Raw genomic sequence first — 17,872 nt, 5'->3', positions numbered from 1 at the left:
AGTGGGCCTTAGAAAGCATCACTACGAACAAAGCTAGTGGAGGTGATGGAATTCCAGTTGAGCTACTACAAATCCTGAAAGATGATGCTGTGAAAGTGCTGCACTCAATATGCCAGCAAATTTGGAAAACTCAGCAGTGGCCACAGGGCTGGAAAAGGTCAGTTTTCATTCCAATCCCTAAGAAAGACAATCCCAAAGAATGCTCAAACTATTGCACAGTTGCATTCATCTCACATGCTAGTAAAGTAATGCTCAAAATTCTCCAAGCCAGGCTTCAGCTATACGTGAACCGAGAACTTCCAGATGTTCAAGCTGGTTTTAGAAAAGGCAGAGGAACCAGAGATTAAATTACAAATATCCGCTGGATCATCGAAAAAGCAAGAAGAGTTCCAGAAAAACATCTATTTCTGCTTTATTGACTACACCAAAGCCTTCGACTGTGTGGATCACGATAAACTGTGGAAAATTCTGAAAGAGATGGCGATACCAGACCACCTGACTTGCCTCTTGAGAAAACTATATGCAGGTCAGAAAGCAACAGTTAGAACTGGACATGGAACAACAGACTGGTTCCAAATAGGAAAAGGAGTACATCAAGGCTGTATATTGTCACCCTGCTTATTTAACTTATATGTAGAGTACATCAGGAGAAACGCTGGCCTGGAAGAAGCACAAGCTGGAATCAAGATTGCCAGGAGAAATATCAATAACCTCAGATATGCAGATGACACCACCTTTATGGCAGAAAGTGAAGATGAACTAGAAAGCCTCTTGATGAAAGTGAAAGAGGAGAGTGAAAAAGTTGGCTTAAAGCTTAACATTCAAAAAACTAAGATCATGGCATCTGGTCCCATCACCTCATGGGAAATAGATGGGGAAACAGTGGAAACAGTGTTAGACTTTAATTTTTTGGACTCCAAAATCACTGCAGATGGTGATTGCAGCCATGAAATTAAAAGACGCTTACTCCTTGGAAGGAAAGTCATGACCAACCTAGATAGTCTATTAAAAAGCAGAGACATTACTTTGCCAACAAAGGTCCATCTGGTCAAGGGCTATGGTTTTTCCAGTGGTCATGTATGGTTGTGAGAGTTGGACTGTGAAGAAAGCTGAGCACCAAAAAATTGATGCTTTTGAACTGTGGTGTTGGAGAAGACTCTTGAGAGTCCCTTGGACTGCAAGGAGATCCAACCAGTCCATCCTAAAGGAGATCAGTCCTGGGTGTTTATTGGAAGGACTGATGCTGAAGCTGAAACTCCAGTACTTTGGCCACCTCATGCGACGAGTTGACTCATTGGAAAAGACCCTGATGCTGGGAGGGATTGGGGGCAGGAGGAGAAGGGGACGACAGAAGATGAGATGGCTGGATGGTGTCACCAACTCGATGGACATGGATTTGAGTAAACTCTGGGAGTTTGTGATGGACAGGGAGGCCTGGCATGCTGCGATTCATGGGTCGCAAAGAGTCGGACATGACTGAGTGACTGAACTGAACTGAACTGAACTGAACTGCAGGAGTAGCGGCAGACCTAAGACAAAACCTAAATGTCCTGACATGAGTCAGCTCTGCTTCAATAACTGGAATTACAAGACCATAGCAGGTCAGAGATAGAAAGGATATTAAAGACTATCTTTTTCCTCTCTTAGATGGGGAAACTGAGCTCAAAAAAGTGAAGTAACTGGTTGAAAGTCACATGACCACATAATGGTGAAGCCACTGTCAAGGCCCAGCTCTATTGAGAGTCCCAGTAAAGTGTTCTTACATATTTGCTAGTTCAAGTAAGAATCTCTTAACGGAGCTAGGGGAACCTCCGAACCCTAGCAAGGTATGTATTGTGCACATACAAATACTGGACATCAAAACTGGATGCCACTAATAGTGAGAGGGCCTAGACCTGCTGCCAGGTCCTTAGAGTCCAGGAATCCCACTGCTACCAGGAAGGATTGCCCATTTGCCAGGAGGACCCTGGGCAGAAAAGGAGATGGTCTCTGGGCAGCAGAGCCTGGGGAGAAGAAAGAGCTGGCTGGGGAGGGGTAACCTCCAGCGTGGGAAGCAGGCATCCCGCAGGTGGGAAACTGGCGATGCCGGGCATCTCAGTGTGGCGGGGCTGGGGGTGTGGGCTGAAGTGTCTGGGAGTCACGGCTGGGAAGAGGAGCCAGGAAGGAGTTTACTCTCATTGGCCCGGGAATGGCTTAGACTCTCCACACACCCCTTCTGTGACTTCAGAGACAGGCCTATTCACATGCAAATCTCCTCTGGGACTGGGAGACCGAGCCCCAAATGGTTCAGGGGCAGGAAAATAGCCTGGGGACAGGCAAAAAACAAAGCCTTGTTGTGTTCTTCTGTGGCAGAGGCAGCCTGGCTCCAAGTCAGTCGCAGTCAGCACTGGGGTGAAAGCAGTGATTAAGTAAGTGCCTAGCAGAGAGAAGGGACCTGCCGCGGGCCAGCGTCGCCAGGCACTTTCCAGGAATGTGTGAGCTGGTGTGTCCCTCCAACGTCTCCCAGGACTCTGCCCTGCACCCGTCTGAAAGCACATCTTCAAATCTTCGTGGGGAAATTTTTAAGGTCCCTGGAATAGGGACCTAAAGACCTGGGTTCTGGACACCACTCTACCACTCATATGTGGTATTATTTTAACCTCTCCCTAGCAAGTGCCCTGGAGCTGGCTCATATCAATCCATAGGGAGTGGCTGTCACTTCTCAGGGATTTTTGCTATGCTTTTGTTAGACACAGCCATTATGAAAGATTCAGTTTCATAAACTTATAGTTAAATAAATTATACTTAAAAGAAATAAATTATGTAAAAACTCATCACCTCCTAACAATTCTAAAGTTTTATCATTATCTCTGCACTTGAGTTTACTAACTTCTAGAATATTGGAGTGGTAAAGAGCAGGCTCCTGTATGCCCTCCCAATCCACCCCCCAGTTGCTGATTATGATAAGTACACTGCTGGGTTTCGCCTCAGTTTTCACAAACATACTAGGTGGAACTTCCTTCTATCCTCTAAGAGTCAGGAGGTCAAATGACACATGGGCAGAAAAGCAGCTAGTAGTCTGCCATTGCCTGTGAGCATTCAGCAGGGACCCTATATCCCAGGCCCCATGGCGATCCAGCTCCCATCTGTACCTCTGCCTTCATCTTCTACGCCTCTTCCCTTGTGCTCCAGCCACACAACCTTCCTTGAAAGTGAAAGTGAAAGTCTCTCAGTCATGTCCAACTCTTTGCAACCCCATGGACTATACAGTCCATGGAATTCTCCAGACCAGAATACTAAAGTGGGTAGCCTTTCCCTTCTCCAGGGGATCTTCCCAACCCAGGGATCGAACCCAGGTCTCCCACATTGAAGGCGGATTCTTTACCCGTTGAGCCACTGGGGAAGCCCAAGAATACTGTAGTGGGTAGCCTATCCCTTCTCCAGCAGATCTTCCTGACCCAGGAATTGAACTGGGGTCTCCTGCATTGCAGGTGGATTCTTTACCAACTGAGATATCAGGGAAGCCAGCCTTCCTTGCTTTTCTTCAAATACACCAGGGATTTTCCCTCTAAAGTCTTGTCTGTTCTCTGGTTGAGAGCTTTTCCCCGAAAGTCACATGGCTGACTTCCTCAGCTTCTTCAAGTCTTTGCTCAAATGTCACTCTTTCATCTAGGACTGCCTTGACCAATACGTTTCAATGGTAACACCCAGCCTTCTTTACCCTGTTCTATTTAATTTCTTTGCCTATTACCTTACTAGTGGTGGCAGTGGTTTAATTGCTAATTAAGGTCCAACTCTTTGCGACCCCATGGACTATAACCTGCCAGGTTCCTCTGTCCATGGAATTTCCCAGGCAAGAATATTAGAGTGGGTTGCCATTTCCTTTTCCATATCTTACTACTCACTATATAATTAGCTTTGGATTGTGTTTAGTGTTTATTGCCTGTTCCCCCCAGTGTAATGTAAGCAATGCCAATAAACATTTCTGTCTTAATTACTGCTATACTCCAAGTGCTAGTAAATGGTAGGCATTCAATGAAGATTTATTGAATAAATGAATACTTCCCTTTCCCTTTTCCTTGTATGAGCACACCAAAGTAAATTCACGCTCTGCTTTTTACTAAGGTGTGTCTGAGAGCAGCCTGTGTACACTTACGCCCACAGATTTGCACACCAGGAGTACCTATTCTCCAGAGCATTCCACCTCAGTCTTGCCAACATTTTCTACCTCAGAGCTGGGACCATCCTTCTGTTTTCCATCACTACCAAGGCTGTGCTGCTTGCACCTCCTACATAAAATAAGCCTTTGTCAGACTGTTTCTGAAGCTCATTTTCACTTCTGGATTCTTCTGAATCAACTAGAATGGATTTGGGAACTGGGTATCTCTGGAGTGGAGGAATTCCACTAGGGAATACAATCGAAATTCATGAGAAACACTTGCTCATTCTTCTTTTCCTTCAGGGGCAAGGCCTCCTGTCTACTCCCAGAGAATGAGCAGAGCTGCATCAGTAGTTGAAGGTCGAGGGCATGTTCAGAGTAAACACAGAGGCTGCACAGAAATTAGGAGCCGGGGGGTCAGAGGAGTCAGTCTTGGAGCAGGGCCATGGGAGGGACTTATCTGTCAATTATACAGCAGGATGCAGACTGACCCAGCGAGGCTTGGGAAAGGAGAATTGGTACTGGAAGGACTGGGAGAGGCCAGCCAGTCCAATTTCCTCATTGAGCAGATGGAGAAACTGAGACTGAGAACAGACAGGTGACTTTCCAATGTCTCGGCAGGAGTCAGTGGCTCACCTCTAAACCAGAACCCTTTCCTTTATGCTCACCACCAGGAGACCCATGCTTTTTCCTGTTCTGCCCCCCAGGACTGTGTTCACTACGAGAAACAAACACAGACATAGGCCCTGAGCTCATGAGGCTGACAGTCCATACAATGACCTTGAGTTTACTATTAGAACTTGTATGTCACAAACATAAATCAAACACTTCCCTCGTGGCTCAGATGATAAAAGCATCTGCTTGCAATGTGGGGGACCTGGGTTCGATCCCTGGGTGGGGAAGATCCTCTGGAGAAGGAAATGGCAACCCACTCCAGTACTCTTGCCTGGAAAACTCCAGGGATGGAGGAGCCTGGTGGGCTACAGTCCATGGGGTTGCAAAGAGTCGGACACGACTGAGCGACTTCACTTTCACTTTTTCCATCCTTCATAGCACGGATTCCATTTCCTCTTATTTTTATAAAATATTTTTTTCCTCGCAAAGTCAGGATAAGAGAAAATTCTTTAACAAATCCTAGACAACACAGGGGCCCTCAAGGTCCCACAGTTTTACAAAATTTTACTAAATGTCTCTTGTAACCAGGAAGCATATAAAAATCCTGATACTCTGTTCAGGATAAAACCTGTTCTGAGAAGGGCCAAACAGAGAGACCCAATCTTAACTTGGGAGTAAGAAGACCAGGGATTGAGACCTGGCTTTGCTATAAAGTCCTAGATGAATGCACTTAAGCAAGCTCTTGATGCTCAGTGTCCTTTCCTGTAAATTAGGTGTAATAATTCTGGCTCTCCCTAGTCCATGAGCATCAAAGAAGGTAATAGATTAGAAAGTGCTATAAAATGAAAATATCTCCTGCCATATCAATAAACAGGAAATATCATAGCCGTTGCTGATTTCTGGCCTCCGAATGTGAATGAGGGCTCCCAAAACTGGCATTCAACAGATGCTGTCACCCCTGATTGCTAAGGAGCTGGGGGAATGCAAGAAGCAGCCATCTGCCACTCCTTAAGGTGAACAAGGAAACAGGATTTGGCACCAGAGAGCGGAGGTGCATATGAAAGGAAAGAATTCACTGAGCCCAGAAGCTTGTATCTTCCCATACATAGAACACTAAATTCCTTAACTTGAAATCTGATCTTTGATGTTCAGATTGCCTCCTCCCTGTGTTGCAAACCAGTATATAGTTGGACTCCCCCTCTGGCCTCCTTGGAACAGTTTTCTCATAGCTACTGAGATGCTGCCTCCCGGGCTTGGAGTCCTAAACATTCCCACCAAAGAAAATAGTGCTCTACTTTCAGGTTGTGACTATATTTTTTAGTTGACATTGCCATAAACTTGTGTTACTACAAGGTGAACACACAGCAGAAATAAACAGCCTCTTGGATTTGATCAGTCTGTTCAAAGTACTTTCCCATAAATTGAGAAACTCAGTGACTTGAGCAAGGTCATAGGCAACCAGTTAGTGTTAGAGGAGATGAGGAAACTCACACTCACTGAGCATCCAGTAATACCAGCTGGCGCTTCAGTACTCACACCCTTGCCATCATCACCACTGAAATAATACTTCCTGAGCTCATTACATAGGCGTTGGACACATGCAAATACAGCATTTACCTCGCTTGGCATTCACAGTAATAAGCCCAGGAGACAGGCATTATTGTTATCCCTATTTTACCGTAAGTAGTGGAGATAGGACCTGACTCTAGGTCTGACTGGCTCTGGACCCTGATCGCCAAACCATTGAAAATGTTTGCCTTTTCACTATTGATTCCACTCACAGCCATCATTTCACTTAAATCCTCACATAACCTTCGAGGAAGGTACAGTAGTCTTTTCTTTCTTTCTTTTTTTTTTTTTTTTTAGTATAATCAAAAAACCAATGCTTAGGGAGATCAAGGCATTTAGGGAATTGTTAAATAGAAATTGTTAAATTCCTATTTATCCTTCAAGACTTATTTCAAACATCAACCATTTCCAAAGCCTTTTTTGAACTTCCAGAAATGACCATTTTATAGCATATATACTGTGTCATACTCTTGTGTTCCTCTTCTCAGTTTTAGCTTATTAATTATATACTTGTCTCATGATATACTATGAAATTGTGAGTTCCTGTAGGGCAGGTACTGTTTTATTCATCTTCATGGGCCCCGTCGTTGGTGCAGTGTCCAACTTACGATAGGATATCAATAGAATTCTTAGAATTCAATAGAATTCTTCATTCCACAGGCAGTGGGAAACTGTTGAAAGGTTTTGAGGGTGGCACAATCAAAGCAGTGTTTAAGGACATCTCTCTGGACACATGTAGAGGAAGGATTGGATGGGGAGAGACTGACCGTTGGTAGACATTTAGGAGGCTATTATAATAAACTAGGTGAGAAGAATAAGAACTGGAACTAAGGGGCTAAAGTGAAGAGAATGGGAAAAAAATGTTGAATATATCAAGAATATAGGGTTAAGAGGAGAAAAATAGTGTTACATCATAAGAGCATTTAACAGTTGCCAGTTGAGTTGTGTGCATTCAATAAGAGAAGGAAAAAGAGAGAAAGAGAATGAAAGCCAAATGCAGGTTTTTATTATCTCCTTTTCCAATGAACAGATGCCATGAAGTTAGCTTGAAAATAGGATGTGTGAATCTGCTGTTCCCTTGGTGGTTCTGATTTCTGAGTACCTTTCTCCAAAACTTTGGCCACCTCATGCGAAGAGTTGACTCATTGGAAAAGACCCTGATGCTGGGAGGGATTGGGGGCAGGAGGAGAAGGGGACGACAGAGGATGAGATGGTTGGATGGCATCACCGACTCTACGGGCATGCGTTTGAGTAAACTCTGGGAGTTTGTGATGGACAGGGAGGCCTGGAGTGCAGCGATTTATGGGGTCTCAGAGTCGGACACGACTGAGCGACTGAACTGAACTGAACTTTGCAGGAAGTATAGCTCCAGGGCTCCTTTCTCAGCACCAATCAGTTACTTCACCTGATGCTCAATTAAAGGAATCATAATTGGTTGCATTTCTGAAAAAAAAAAAGTCTCTTCTGGACATTCTAAAAGACAGTGCCCTACTATATTTAGGAGATTAAGTTTGACTATAGACAACACTTGCCTTCAGTTCAGTTCAGTCGCTCAGTCATGTCAGACTCTTTGTGACCCCATGAACTGCAGCACGTCAGGCCTCCCTGTCCATCACCAACTCCCAGAGCCTACCCAAACTCATGTCCATTGAGTCAGTGATGCCATTCAACCATCTCATCCTCTATCATCCCCTTCTCCTCCTGCCCTCAATCTTTCCCAGCATCAGGGTCTTTTCAAACGAGTCAGCTCTTCACGTCAGGTGGCCAAAGTATTGGAGTTTCAGCTTCAGCATCAGTCCTTTCAATGAATATTCAGGACTGATTTCCTTTAGGATGGACCGGTTGGATCTCCTTGCTGTCCAAGGGACTCTCAAGAGTCTTCTTCAACACCACAGTTCAAAAGCATCAGTTCTTCGGTGCTCAGCTTTCTTTATAGTCCAACTCTCACATCCATACAACACTTGCCTTACATTATACTTAAAAGCCTAAGCATCCATATGATGGGGGATTTCACTGTGACTTAATATTTTTAAAGGAAAAACAGACTGAATGTTTTAAGATAAAAATTCTGGTCCCAGTGTGACCTTGGCCCAAGAATTGCCCTCCCCTGTGCTTCAGCGTGATGATCATGAAGTTGAACCATGATTCCTGGGGTCTTTGATACATAGACTATCAGAGCTAGATGAGCCTTAGAGACCATCTGGCTCAACTCCCTGTATGTGAGAGAGGAATCCCTTGCCCAGGGTCTTTTAGTTATAGAGAATGGCCCCAAGAATCCAGGCCTCCTGTTCCCTGGCCCGTGTCAGTGCTCCGCCCCTCGCCTGCAGCATTAACCAGAAGTGACTCCTACGCCTGTCTGTACACTGCAGGAGTCTATACATTCCAAGGAGGCAGCCACATTCCAAGGAGGCAAATACTGTTGTGCAGATGCTCATGAGCCTTGAAGACCAAGGACTGCAGGAGATCAGGCTAGAGAGGAATTTTCATAAAGTGAGAGTATCTGGACCACAGCCCTAGGGTCCTGCTCTTCTTCAAACTGCTGGTGTGCAGTGTCAGCAATTCCGTCATCATGACCCTGATGGGCCAGGATGGGAAGGGCAGTCTGTGGGACTGTGGCTGGGCAGAAAGGATTCCTGTGAACTGGAGGTTCTTTGGTGGTCCTTTAAACACTCCCAGGCCTGCCAGGGGAATTCAGTCACAGAGTGAAAGATCCTCAGGACAGGAGTATTATCTCACCGGAAGGAAATATGTGATATTCAAAGTTCCTTGGGCCACTGGAAAAAAAATAATAATAATAAAAAAAAAAAGTTCCTTGGAAAAAGAACAGCACTAGAATGATATATTTACAAGTTCTCTTTAAATGACGTGTCACGAAGGCAACTCCAGCAGACTATGGTCTCTTAACAGCGTGCTTATGGCCAAGGAACTTAGAGAAGTGGCTGTTGTACCATATTATTACTATTTTCTGGCATTATCCTACCTAAGATAATGAGGATTTAGTGAGGTCATCTGGAAAGCTCTGGAAAGGAGAATTAAGATTAAAATTCTGGAGTTTTAGGGACCTTAGGGATCATCTCATCTTACTGCTCACGTAACAAATGAAAACACAGAATTTTGTAAAGGGGCATTGACTTGTCTGAGGGTGATATGGCCAGCACACTCATACTTCATTCAGATGAGAAGGAAGAGCCTCTTTCTCATTCATAGCCAGAAAAGCCACATATCCTGGGGGTAGAGGGTTAGGGAGAGAATGCAATTTTAAAAACTCAGTGGTTTTCAACTAGATGTGGAAGGCTTCTGGGTTTGAAAGCTTCTGAGTTCTCAGTTGGAAATACTAGTCTTGTACCTGAATTGAGAACTTAGGGAGTATTTAAGCTGTAACTGGGGCTTCCCAGTTGGGCTTCCCTGATAGCTCAGTTGGTAAAGAATCCATCTGCAATGCAGGAGACCCTGGTTCAGTTCCTGAGTCAGGAAGATACACTGGAGAAGGGATAAACTACCCACTCCAGTATTCTTGGGCTTCCCTTGTGGCTCAGCTGGTAAAGAATCTACCCACAATACGGAAGACCTGGGTCTGATCCCTGGATTGGGAAGATCCCCCAGAGAAGGGAAAGGCTACCCACTCCAGAACTGGCCTAGAGAATTCCATGGACTGTATAGTTCACGAGGCCTCAAAGAGTCAGACTGAGTGACCTTCACTTTCACTTTCAGGTAGTGCTAGTCACAGAGAACCTGCCCGCCAGTGTAGGAGATGTGAGACGGGAGTTCGATCCCTGAATTGGGAAGATCCCCTAGAGAAGGGCAGGGCAACCCACTCCAGTATTCTTGCCTGGGAAATCCTATGGACAGAAGAGCCTGGAGGGCTACAATCCATAGAGTTGCAAAGAGTCTGACACAACCAAAGCAATCTAGTGTGTGCCCATGCATGCACACAAACTGTAATTCCTACAAGCTGTGACCTTCAGGGGGACCAAGGAGGCTAAGTAAGCAGAGTGAGCTTCTGAGCCACCTTCAGCCCCAACAGCCCCACTTCTGTCTCCTGAATCAGGACTACTAGAAGATTTCTAAGAAGAAAAACGTCCACTGGGGAGAAAGTATTTGAAAAACAATAACAACAATGTGTGTCTAGGTGGGTCTCCAGCATCCCTCTGCAGCTTGACATTCCATAAGTTCTTGAGTCTAGGAGGGGAACTCTGTCAGGCGTGTGTGAGCAAGGCACTGGGGCTGTCTCCACGTGAGCACCAGTTGACAGCTGATCAGGTTGCAGTGTCCTGTGAAGGAAGGCCTACTCAGGCCCCATGGCTGCTAAAACCTCTGCAGAGGGGCCAGTGATGGTGCTGGACAGCATTCTGGAAGGCAGTGAGCTGCGCAAGCCTGAGGAAAGACATACCTCTGTCCAATATGTTAATCCCTCCTAAAGGAATGGGGAAAACTGTCGGGCACTTCAGATAGGTGGCTCAAACTCTGTCTTGTCTCACCCAGACTGATTCTTTGCTATGCTCAGAGGTCACAAGTCTAATTTTGGAGCAGAGAGTGCTAAAAGACTGTCTTGTCCACTCCAGATCATTCGGGAGTTAGTGGCGGATCTGGGACCAGAACAGGAAGTTCCCAAACTCCAGGCAAGTACCCAGAGCATGCTGCCCTTCCAGAGGGCCTAGTCCCATCTCCTTGAATTTTCAGGAAGGTGTCATTGATATGACACATGGATAGAAATCATCAATTAACCTGCAAAATAATCTCCAGCCAGAAAAGCTGAGCTTTGGGTATAAATGTATTCCAGTGTCCCTAATTCAGGGTCAGAAGAGATCTTCATGTTCTATTGTGGCCCTTGAAAAGTAGTGTTTTTTTTTTTTTTTTCCATTACAAAATAGCCAATGTCAACTCCTTAATCTATCTTGTCAGGAGAATCCACTTATTTGGGAGCAAAGGACGGGGTTATGTCCTCTATTGTGTGTTTATCATCTTGGTAACGGAGTTCTGTGCTGTGCTGTGCTTAGTCACTCAGTTGTGTCTGACTCTTTGCAACCCTGTGGACTGCAGCCCACCAGGCTCCCCTGTCCATGGGGACTCTCCAGGCAAGAATACTGGAGTGCGTTGCCATGCCCTCCTCCAGGGGATTTTCCCAATCAAGAGATCAAACCCAGGTCTCCTGCATTGAAGGCAGATTCTTTACCAGCTGAGCCAGCAGGGAAGCCCCAGAGGTGTCCTAACAAGGTCAGACTTGACCTCTGTCTCAAAAAGAGGAAAACTTGTTAGAAAAAAAAAAATTGCAAATGAATTGAGAGTGAATTCTTGCAGTGGCGGGATGGTAAATAATGAAAATAAGTCATTGTCACAGCTAAAGAAAAAAAAATGTGCAATTTCTGTGGTCTTGAGGCCTCAACTACTAATAAAGGCAAATGTTTCCACTGGCAAAATTTCTAGATGTTTGACATGTTTGAAAGTAGATAAAAAGTAGTTAGGAAGTTCACATTTAGCCTTGTCTAAATCAATGGAATTTACTCTTGTATTAAGCCAATGTTTGGTCATTTTCCTTCTGCTAAGTTCACTCTCCAACCTAAATATTTGAGAACACAATGGTGGTACAGCCAGCGTTAGCTAGGGGAATGGGCTGGGGAATTCTGCTAACCAAATGCCCCTTACACATAATACATCTGGGATCCTGGAGTTCGGTTCTTCCAGAGGCTAGATTATATCCTAGAAGACATAACTAACCTGTTTGTTAGAAATTTCAGTTTACGATGATGAACACTTAGGGCCTTGGTGAATACTCCCTGTTTGATCTTTGTGACTCTGAGAAGTTGGCTCCATTTGTAATGAATTTATAGAAACTGTATTTGATCTAGATTACCAAGCCACATCATCTCTGAGAGCAGATAGTTACAATATTTCTCATTCTTTCTTTGTCAATCTTTTATCATCATTATTCTTTTCCACCTTGTGCAATGGCTCTTTTTCTAGGCTCATCTCTTTTGGTAACGGACTAGATTTCTGGGTCCTTAAATTCTCACAGTTCCTAGCACAGGACATTCAAAGATGGGCAGTGGCACAGAGAGAGCAGCGGTTCTCACATGCGGAGCTTTTGCTCCTCTGGGGCTATTGATAACTGCTGGGGGCATTTTTGGTTGTCACAACTGGAATGTGAGTGCTATTGACATCCAGTAAGTGAAGCCAGGGATGCTGCTAGAAATCCTATAATTTGCAGAATAGCTTTCTTCGGCAAATAATTATCTGGCTCAAAATGTCAATAGTGCTAAAATTGAAAAACTCTGCCATGGAGGACCAATTTTAGAAAGTTTTTAGTCACAGAAAACTTGCTTTAAATGGGATACTTGATGCATATCCAACATATGTAATCAGGAACACTCATCATTCAAAATGAGTTAATCAGGGTGGGAGTTCACAGCCCCACTTACCAGGCTTCCCCGGCCCCTGCCCCGGTACCCTTGTCAGCCTCTGCGGTATCCTAGGGCTCAGTGGAGTACAGCTTGTGAGCAGTTTGGCGGAGCCAAAAGAATGCAGTATTGAAAGTCATAAGACATGGATTTGGAATCTTGACCCATCATTTACTAGCTGTACAACCTTGGGTGAGTTGCTTCACCTTCTTGGGGTTGTGTCTTTGCTTGTAAATGGGAGAGCAATACCTATATCATAGGATTGTTTTAAAGTTTGAATGAGATTATAAGTGTAAAAACCTCTTGCCAACTCACTTCTTTGCTGATGATCAAATATTCTGGTTAATACCAGGTTAATTCTTACTGAATTACGGCTGTAGAAAAATGAAACTATACTAATACCAAAAGTATAGGAAGTCTATGCTAGAGTGGTTTGATAAGAGCTTCTTCCAGGAAGCCAAAGAGAGGTTATAAGTAGGTTCTTAGGTCTTCACCTCTTTTTGAACCAGATACAACTGTGATGTGTGTCATCTCTCAGAAGTGCTTTGACCTTTCTTAGCTCCACTTTTAGAAGAAAACAGCTTCTATGGCATAGCTTGTGAGTGCTTTCTAAATCCTGAGAAATTGTTGTTTGATGCTGCAATCATTTCCTGCTCCTCTTCCCTTTGTTTTTTACATCTATCATCACATCCATCTCCTGTGGTGACCCCTTACTGTTGCCCATACTCTTTGCTGATAAAATCCAAACTCTTTAGCATTACATTCAAAGCCCTTCAGAATCTCACTCCAATCCAACCTTCCAACCTCACCTTTTATTTCCCTTGCAGCATACTCTACACATTTCATTACCTTGATCATTACCTAGGGAACTGGACAATGCTTTCTAATGCCTCAGCTTTGGATATAACGATAGCTTTTACTCTGGAGTCTCTTTTGCTTGTTGGACTAAAGGTGACATTGGGGCAGAGGTTAGCAGAAATGGTAGACTTTGAGAACAGAAAGGAAAAGGGAAGGCTGTATTTGAGTAACACTTTGCCAATCTCATCTTCCCTTAAGATCTTTTCTAGGTCTTTCTACTCAACCTGCACCTAGCGTACCATCCGCAACCTTCGTTTGTCGTGTTATGATATTGTATGTCTCCCTCACTGGATTGCCAGCCTGGGGGGCAAACACAGCATCTGATTCATCTAGGTTCCTCTAACTCCCAGCAGATTCTCTGGTAGAGAACCTGCCACGGTAAGGGAACACCAGGATCTCACCTTCACATAGTCGTATTCACAAAGGTAGGAGGATTCCAAGTTGAAGTGCATGAAGTAAAGCTTGATTCGAAATCCCTCTGGGACAGTGATATTCCAAGTCACCTCTGAATCACTTGGATAGGCGTCCGGATAGCCAGGAGACTGGATCTGGCCAAACATGTTGTTAAGCTCCACAAGGTGGGCTGAGGCCTTCAGCAAGGAGAAGCACAGAGCATGAGAAAGAAGGAGCCACCTGAAAGACATGAACGGATTCACTCACACTCAGATAACGGTCCTTGTCATTTAACTAAGTCAGCAGCCAGGAGACCAAGTTCCCAGCCTGTCACTGACTTGCTGTAATTATTTTTTCCTTATGGGCCTTGCTTATCCACTGTATAAGCAAGTTACTATGGAGGATAGTAACTTGATTTCTAAGGTTTTTCCCAGTTGTGTTCTTTTAAAGATTCCATAATAATATTAAACTTTCCCAGAAAATATCATATTTGGGACTCTGAGACATATTGCTTTTTGGTTTAGAATATAAATTTCATAGGTAAAAAGTGATACAATTTCTTCAGCTCAGCTTAATTTAAGAATCATAAACTCTTGATGCAGTTTTCTAAAAAGTAATAGTAACATGGAAATATTGAGATAAGGCTTGTACTCGATGATGGGATCTGCAGTACCTTAAACAAATTTGACAAAATTAATCAAGAAATATAAAATTTTGAATTAAGAAGAAATGACCAAAACAAGTTTTGTTCCCTTCCCCTTTGACAAATGTTCTTGTAAAAGGATCAAAAACTTACAATCTATTTCCAGTTGTAGGAATCCAAGATAATAGACTGTTAAGAGTTGTATAAGGGGCATGGGAAATTCAACTAAAACTTACAGAACACACCCAAGTAGCTGATGCAATAATGAGGCAGAATGTCTAAGGCTTGTCAAAAACCTAATGGTCAATGTACAGTACAACCGAGGCATCCAATAGATTGTTCCTCTGCAAGACTCAAGGACTTTGAACTCAAACATCCCAAACCTGGCTCGTCAATTTCTCCCCTAAATCTTATTTATTCTGATTCCTATGTTTTGGAAACCCCTCTGTTTCTCCTCAGTCAATTAATTTAAATGTTTGTATCTGAACTATTGCTACTGAATCCTAACTGATTTCCTTGGGCCCCATTTCATGCCATTTAGCAATCTTCTGCCAAATTTGATTTTCTAAAACACAGACGTGTCCATGTGGCTTCGCTGTGCCTGCAGGGCAAAGCATCTGTGACTGGGGTGGCTGATGAGCCCCTTTTGATCTAGTGCTGATTTGCCTGCCCAGCTTCATCTCATACCAGCCGGAGGCAGATCATTCTGGAAGCATGTCACACCCATCCGGGCCTCGACTCCATCACACATGCCCCACTCATTCCTCACCCAGTCATCTCATTTATCCTCCACCATCCAGCTCAAAGCTTCCCAGGATACCACGGAATATCCTTCACTCCAGATTGCAGCTCCCTGTACATGCTTCCAATTAGAGCAATGCTTTAGGCACAGCCCTGAAGTTGGGTGTATTTGGGTTCAAATCCCAGCTCACTTCCTTATTGGCTGTGAAATCTTGGGGAATTAGTCTCTGAGTTCAGGTTTCCTCGAATGTAAAGTGAAGATTATAGTTTCTAATTTACAGAGCTCACATGAATATTAAGGATGATGTATGTAAAGGACCCAATATAAAGCCTAGTATATAATAGATGATGAATGAATGAATGAACTAAAGCATGAATGTGGGGCCAGAGTCTTATTAATATATAGTCTAAAAAGTAAGTTCTGGGGAATTATACCAGCATTTTAACATTAATAGTTAGAATCTGACTAATCAGAAAGTTGTTTCTCCCAACCTACCCCGCCCTGCTCAGTAAAAAGATGCACATATGTGTCTATATGCATTTATATGACTTTTTGAGTGTATAAACACAATGAGATAACTGCAATGAAATTATCTAGCTGTCTTACATAATATTTACATAAAAGGTAAATACATAAGTGCAAAAGGGCCTAGAAGGGTATCACTGGGGTATTAACAGCAGTTATCTCTGAAGTGGTAACATAATATTCCACTCAATAAAAATGAGTGCTTTCAATTTTACTTTTGTGTATGTAAAATGTTCAAATGTGTCTGGAAGGACCTTGTGCTATTTATTCAATTAAGAAAAATAGAGGTAAATTTTTTCCGAGGCCCCTACAATAGCAACACGTGAGATGCAACTAAGGAAACAAAATGTTTTCATCCAATTGCCAGGGTCAATATTTTTACAAACCAATCTGTGGAGGAAGGGTCTCCAAGGCAGAGAGAAAGGCAGGCATGGGTCCAAGCTCTCTGATGAAGTAGTAGGAGAGGTAAGTCTGAAAACTCTGGCTTGCAGGGGTCAGGCAGCCCCACTTTGAAATGAGGAAATATACTGATATCTCCAACCTGCACTGGAAATTCTGGTTAAGTGCCTCTTGAGAAGGGGAGGGCACTGGTCTTGGGTTGAAAGAGCTGGATTCCAGTCCAAACTTTGACTTCATTCATCTAACCCATCTCGGGGAAGTCATGTAAGTTCTCCCTCTCAACTTCTTCATTCATTAAGTGTCGATAGTAATGACACCCCCCAAGGCTGCTGTCACAGTAAAGGAGAATTGGAGAGTAAGTACTTTGTCAGATGTCCAGCCCTAGTCAAACATTAGCTACTATTACCCCATCAGGCTGCTTCCCGAAAAGCAGGGGTTAGGAATGAGCTTTGGCTCCCAAACTGGACTTCCCTGCAATAGCAACACCCGGATTATGCAAGGCTGAAAGGTCAGCTTTCTCCACTTCTGCTTTTTTCACACCACATGGAGGAGACCCTGAGCTTCCTGCTGCTGGTTCTGTCATGGGCTGGCCCAGGCGGATGGCTCCATCTATCCTCAGAGGCCTCAGGCCACGTGTAGTAGGCAACTGGTCAGCGTAGGAGGAAGGCCTGTGAAGCACTCTGTTCTATTTTGTTTGCATTTCAAAACAGTTTCAAACATATGAAACAAATCTCTCTTTTCACATAATAAGCCTGAGCATATGCTCGCTTGCTTGCTTGCGGGGCTGCAAATCAAAGAATGCAAGTGGCGGCTTCCATTTCCCATCACGCTCTCTGAGTGTTTTTGGCTTCTTATCCACCAGGCACCGGCTGTACAAATTCTGACACCTGCTATCTATTCTCCGACTAATCAAAAAGTTTAGTTACATTTGTTTGAAATGTCACAAGTAATATATAAAGCCGGGATTTCATAAGCCCTACTGTAGGAGCAGCCTCTGAGGAATGCATAAAAAACGCCGGCATATAGCCATGGTTGTGGAACGAGTAGCACTTTCTATCCTTTCCATTCACTCCTCACTTCAGCCTACGCAACACCAAGACTGTTTTGGGATAGAAGAGTTGAAAAGGCCTGTGTAGATCTCTTTGACACTCTTACTTGACAGAGGACAAAAAGGATACCCCAAGAGGTGACATGTCATGCCCAATGCCATATGGTGAGTTAGCTTCTACAGAAAGCAGCAATAACAAAGGCTCACAGAGGAAACTGGGTTCATGCCCATATCATGCCTAGGCATCTGGCCAAAGCAATTAATCCTGTGAAAAATAATTCAAAAAACCCATAGCTTCATGTGAAAAAGAAAATACTAATACAAAAGTCCCTCCCCAACAGATTTTACTTTAATTGGTCTGAAGTGAGGCCTGGTCATTGGCATTTTTTAAAATGTACTATAGATTGTTCTAATGTGCAGCTAGGGTTGAGAGCTGCTTATATAGAATAATATACTTGGTTGAGAGTCTGGCACAGTATTATAGAAAGAAATCCTAAACTTGGAGCCCAAAGATCCAGATTTGGGTCTGGGCTTTTTCAAGATCATC

General features: G+C 43.8%; 1 protein-coding gene across 4 annotated transcripts in view; it reads right to left on the bottom strand.

Annotated features, from left to right (window-relative positions):
* The window catches only part of MASP1 (MBL associated serine protease 1), a 70,965-nt gene that overhangs the window by 50,476 nt on the left and 2,617 nt on the right, over positions 1 to 17,872 (bottom strand). For all 4 annotated transcript variants that reach the window (XM_043473454.1, XM_043473453.1, XM_043473452.1 and 1 more), the window contains exon 2: positions 13,977 to 14,208. In XM_043473454.1, coding sequence (XP_043329389.1) covers positions 13,977 to 14,208 — 232 coding nt within the window. The remainder of the gene's footprint in view (positions 1 to 13,976; positions 14,209 to 17,872) is intronic.

This window comes from Cervus canadensis, chromosome 7, assembly GCF_019320065.1.
Source record: "Cervus canadensis isolate Bull #8, Minnesota chromosome 7, ASM1932006v1, whole genome shotgun sequence".
NCBI classification, from domain to species: domain Eukaryota; kingdom Metazoa; phylum Chordata; class Mammalia; order Artiodactyla; family Cervidae; genus Cervus; species Cervus canadensis.
Note: the sequence above shows the minus strand (reverse complement) of the source record. Positions and strands in the feature narration are given on the sequence as shown.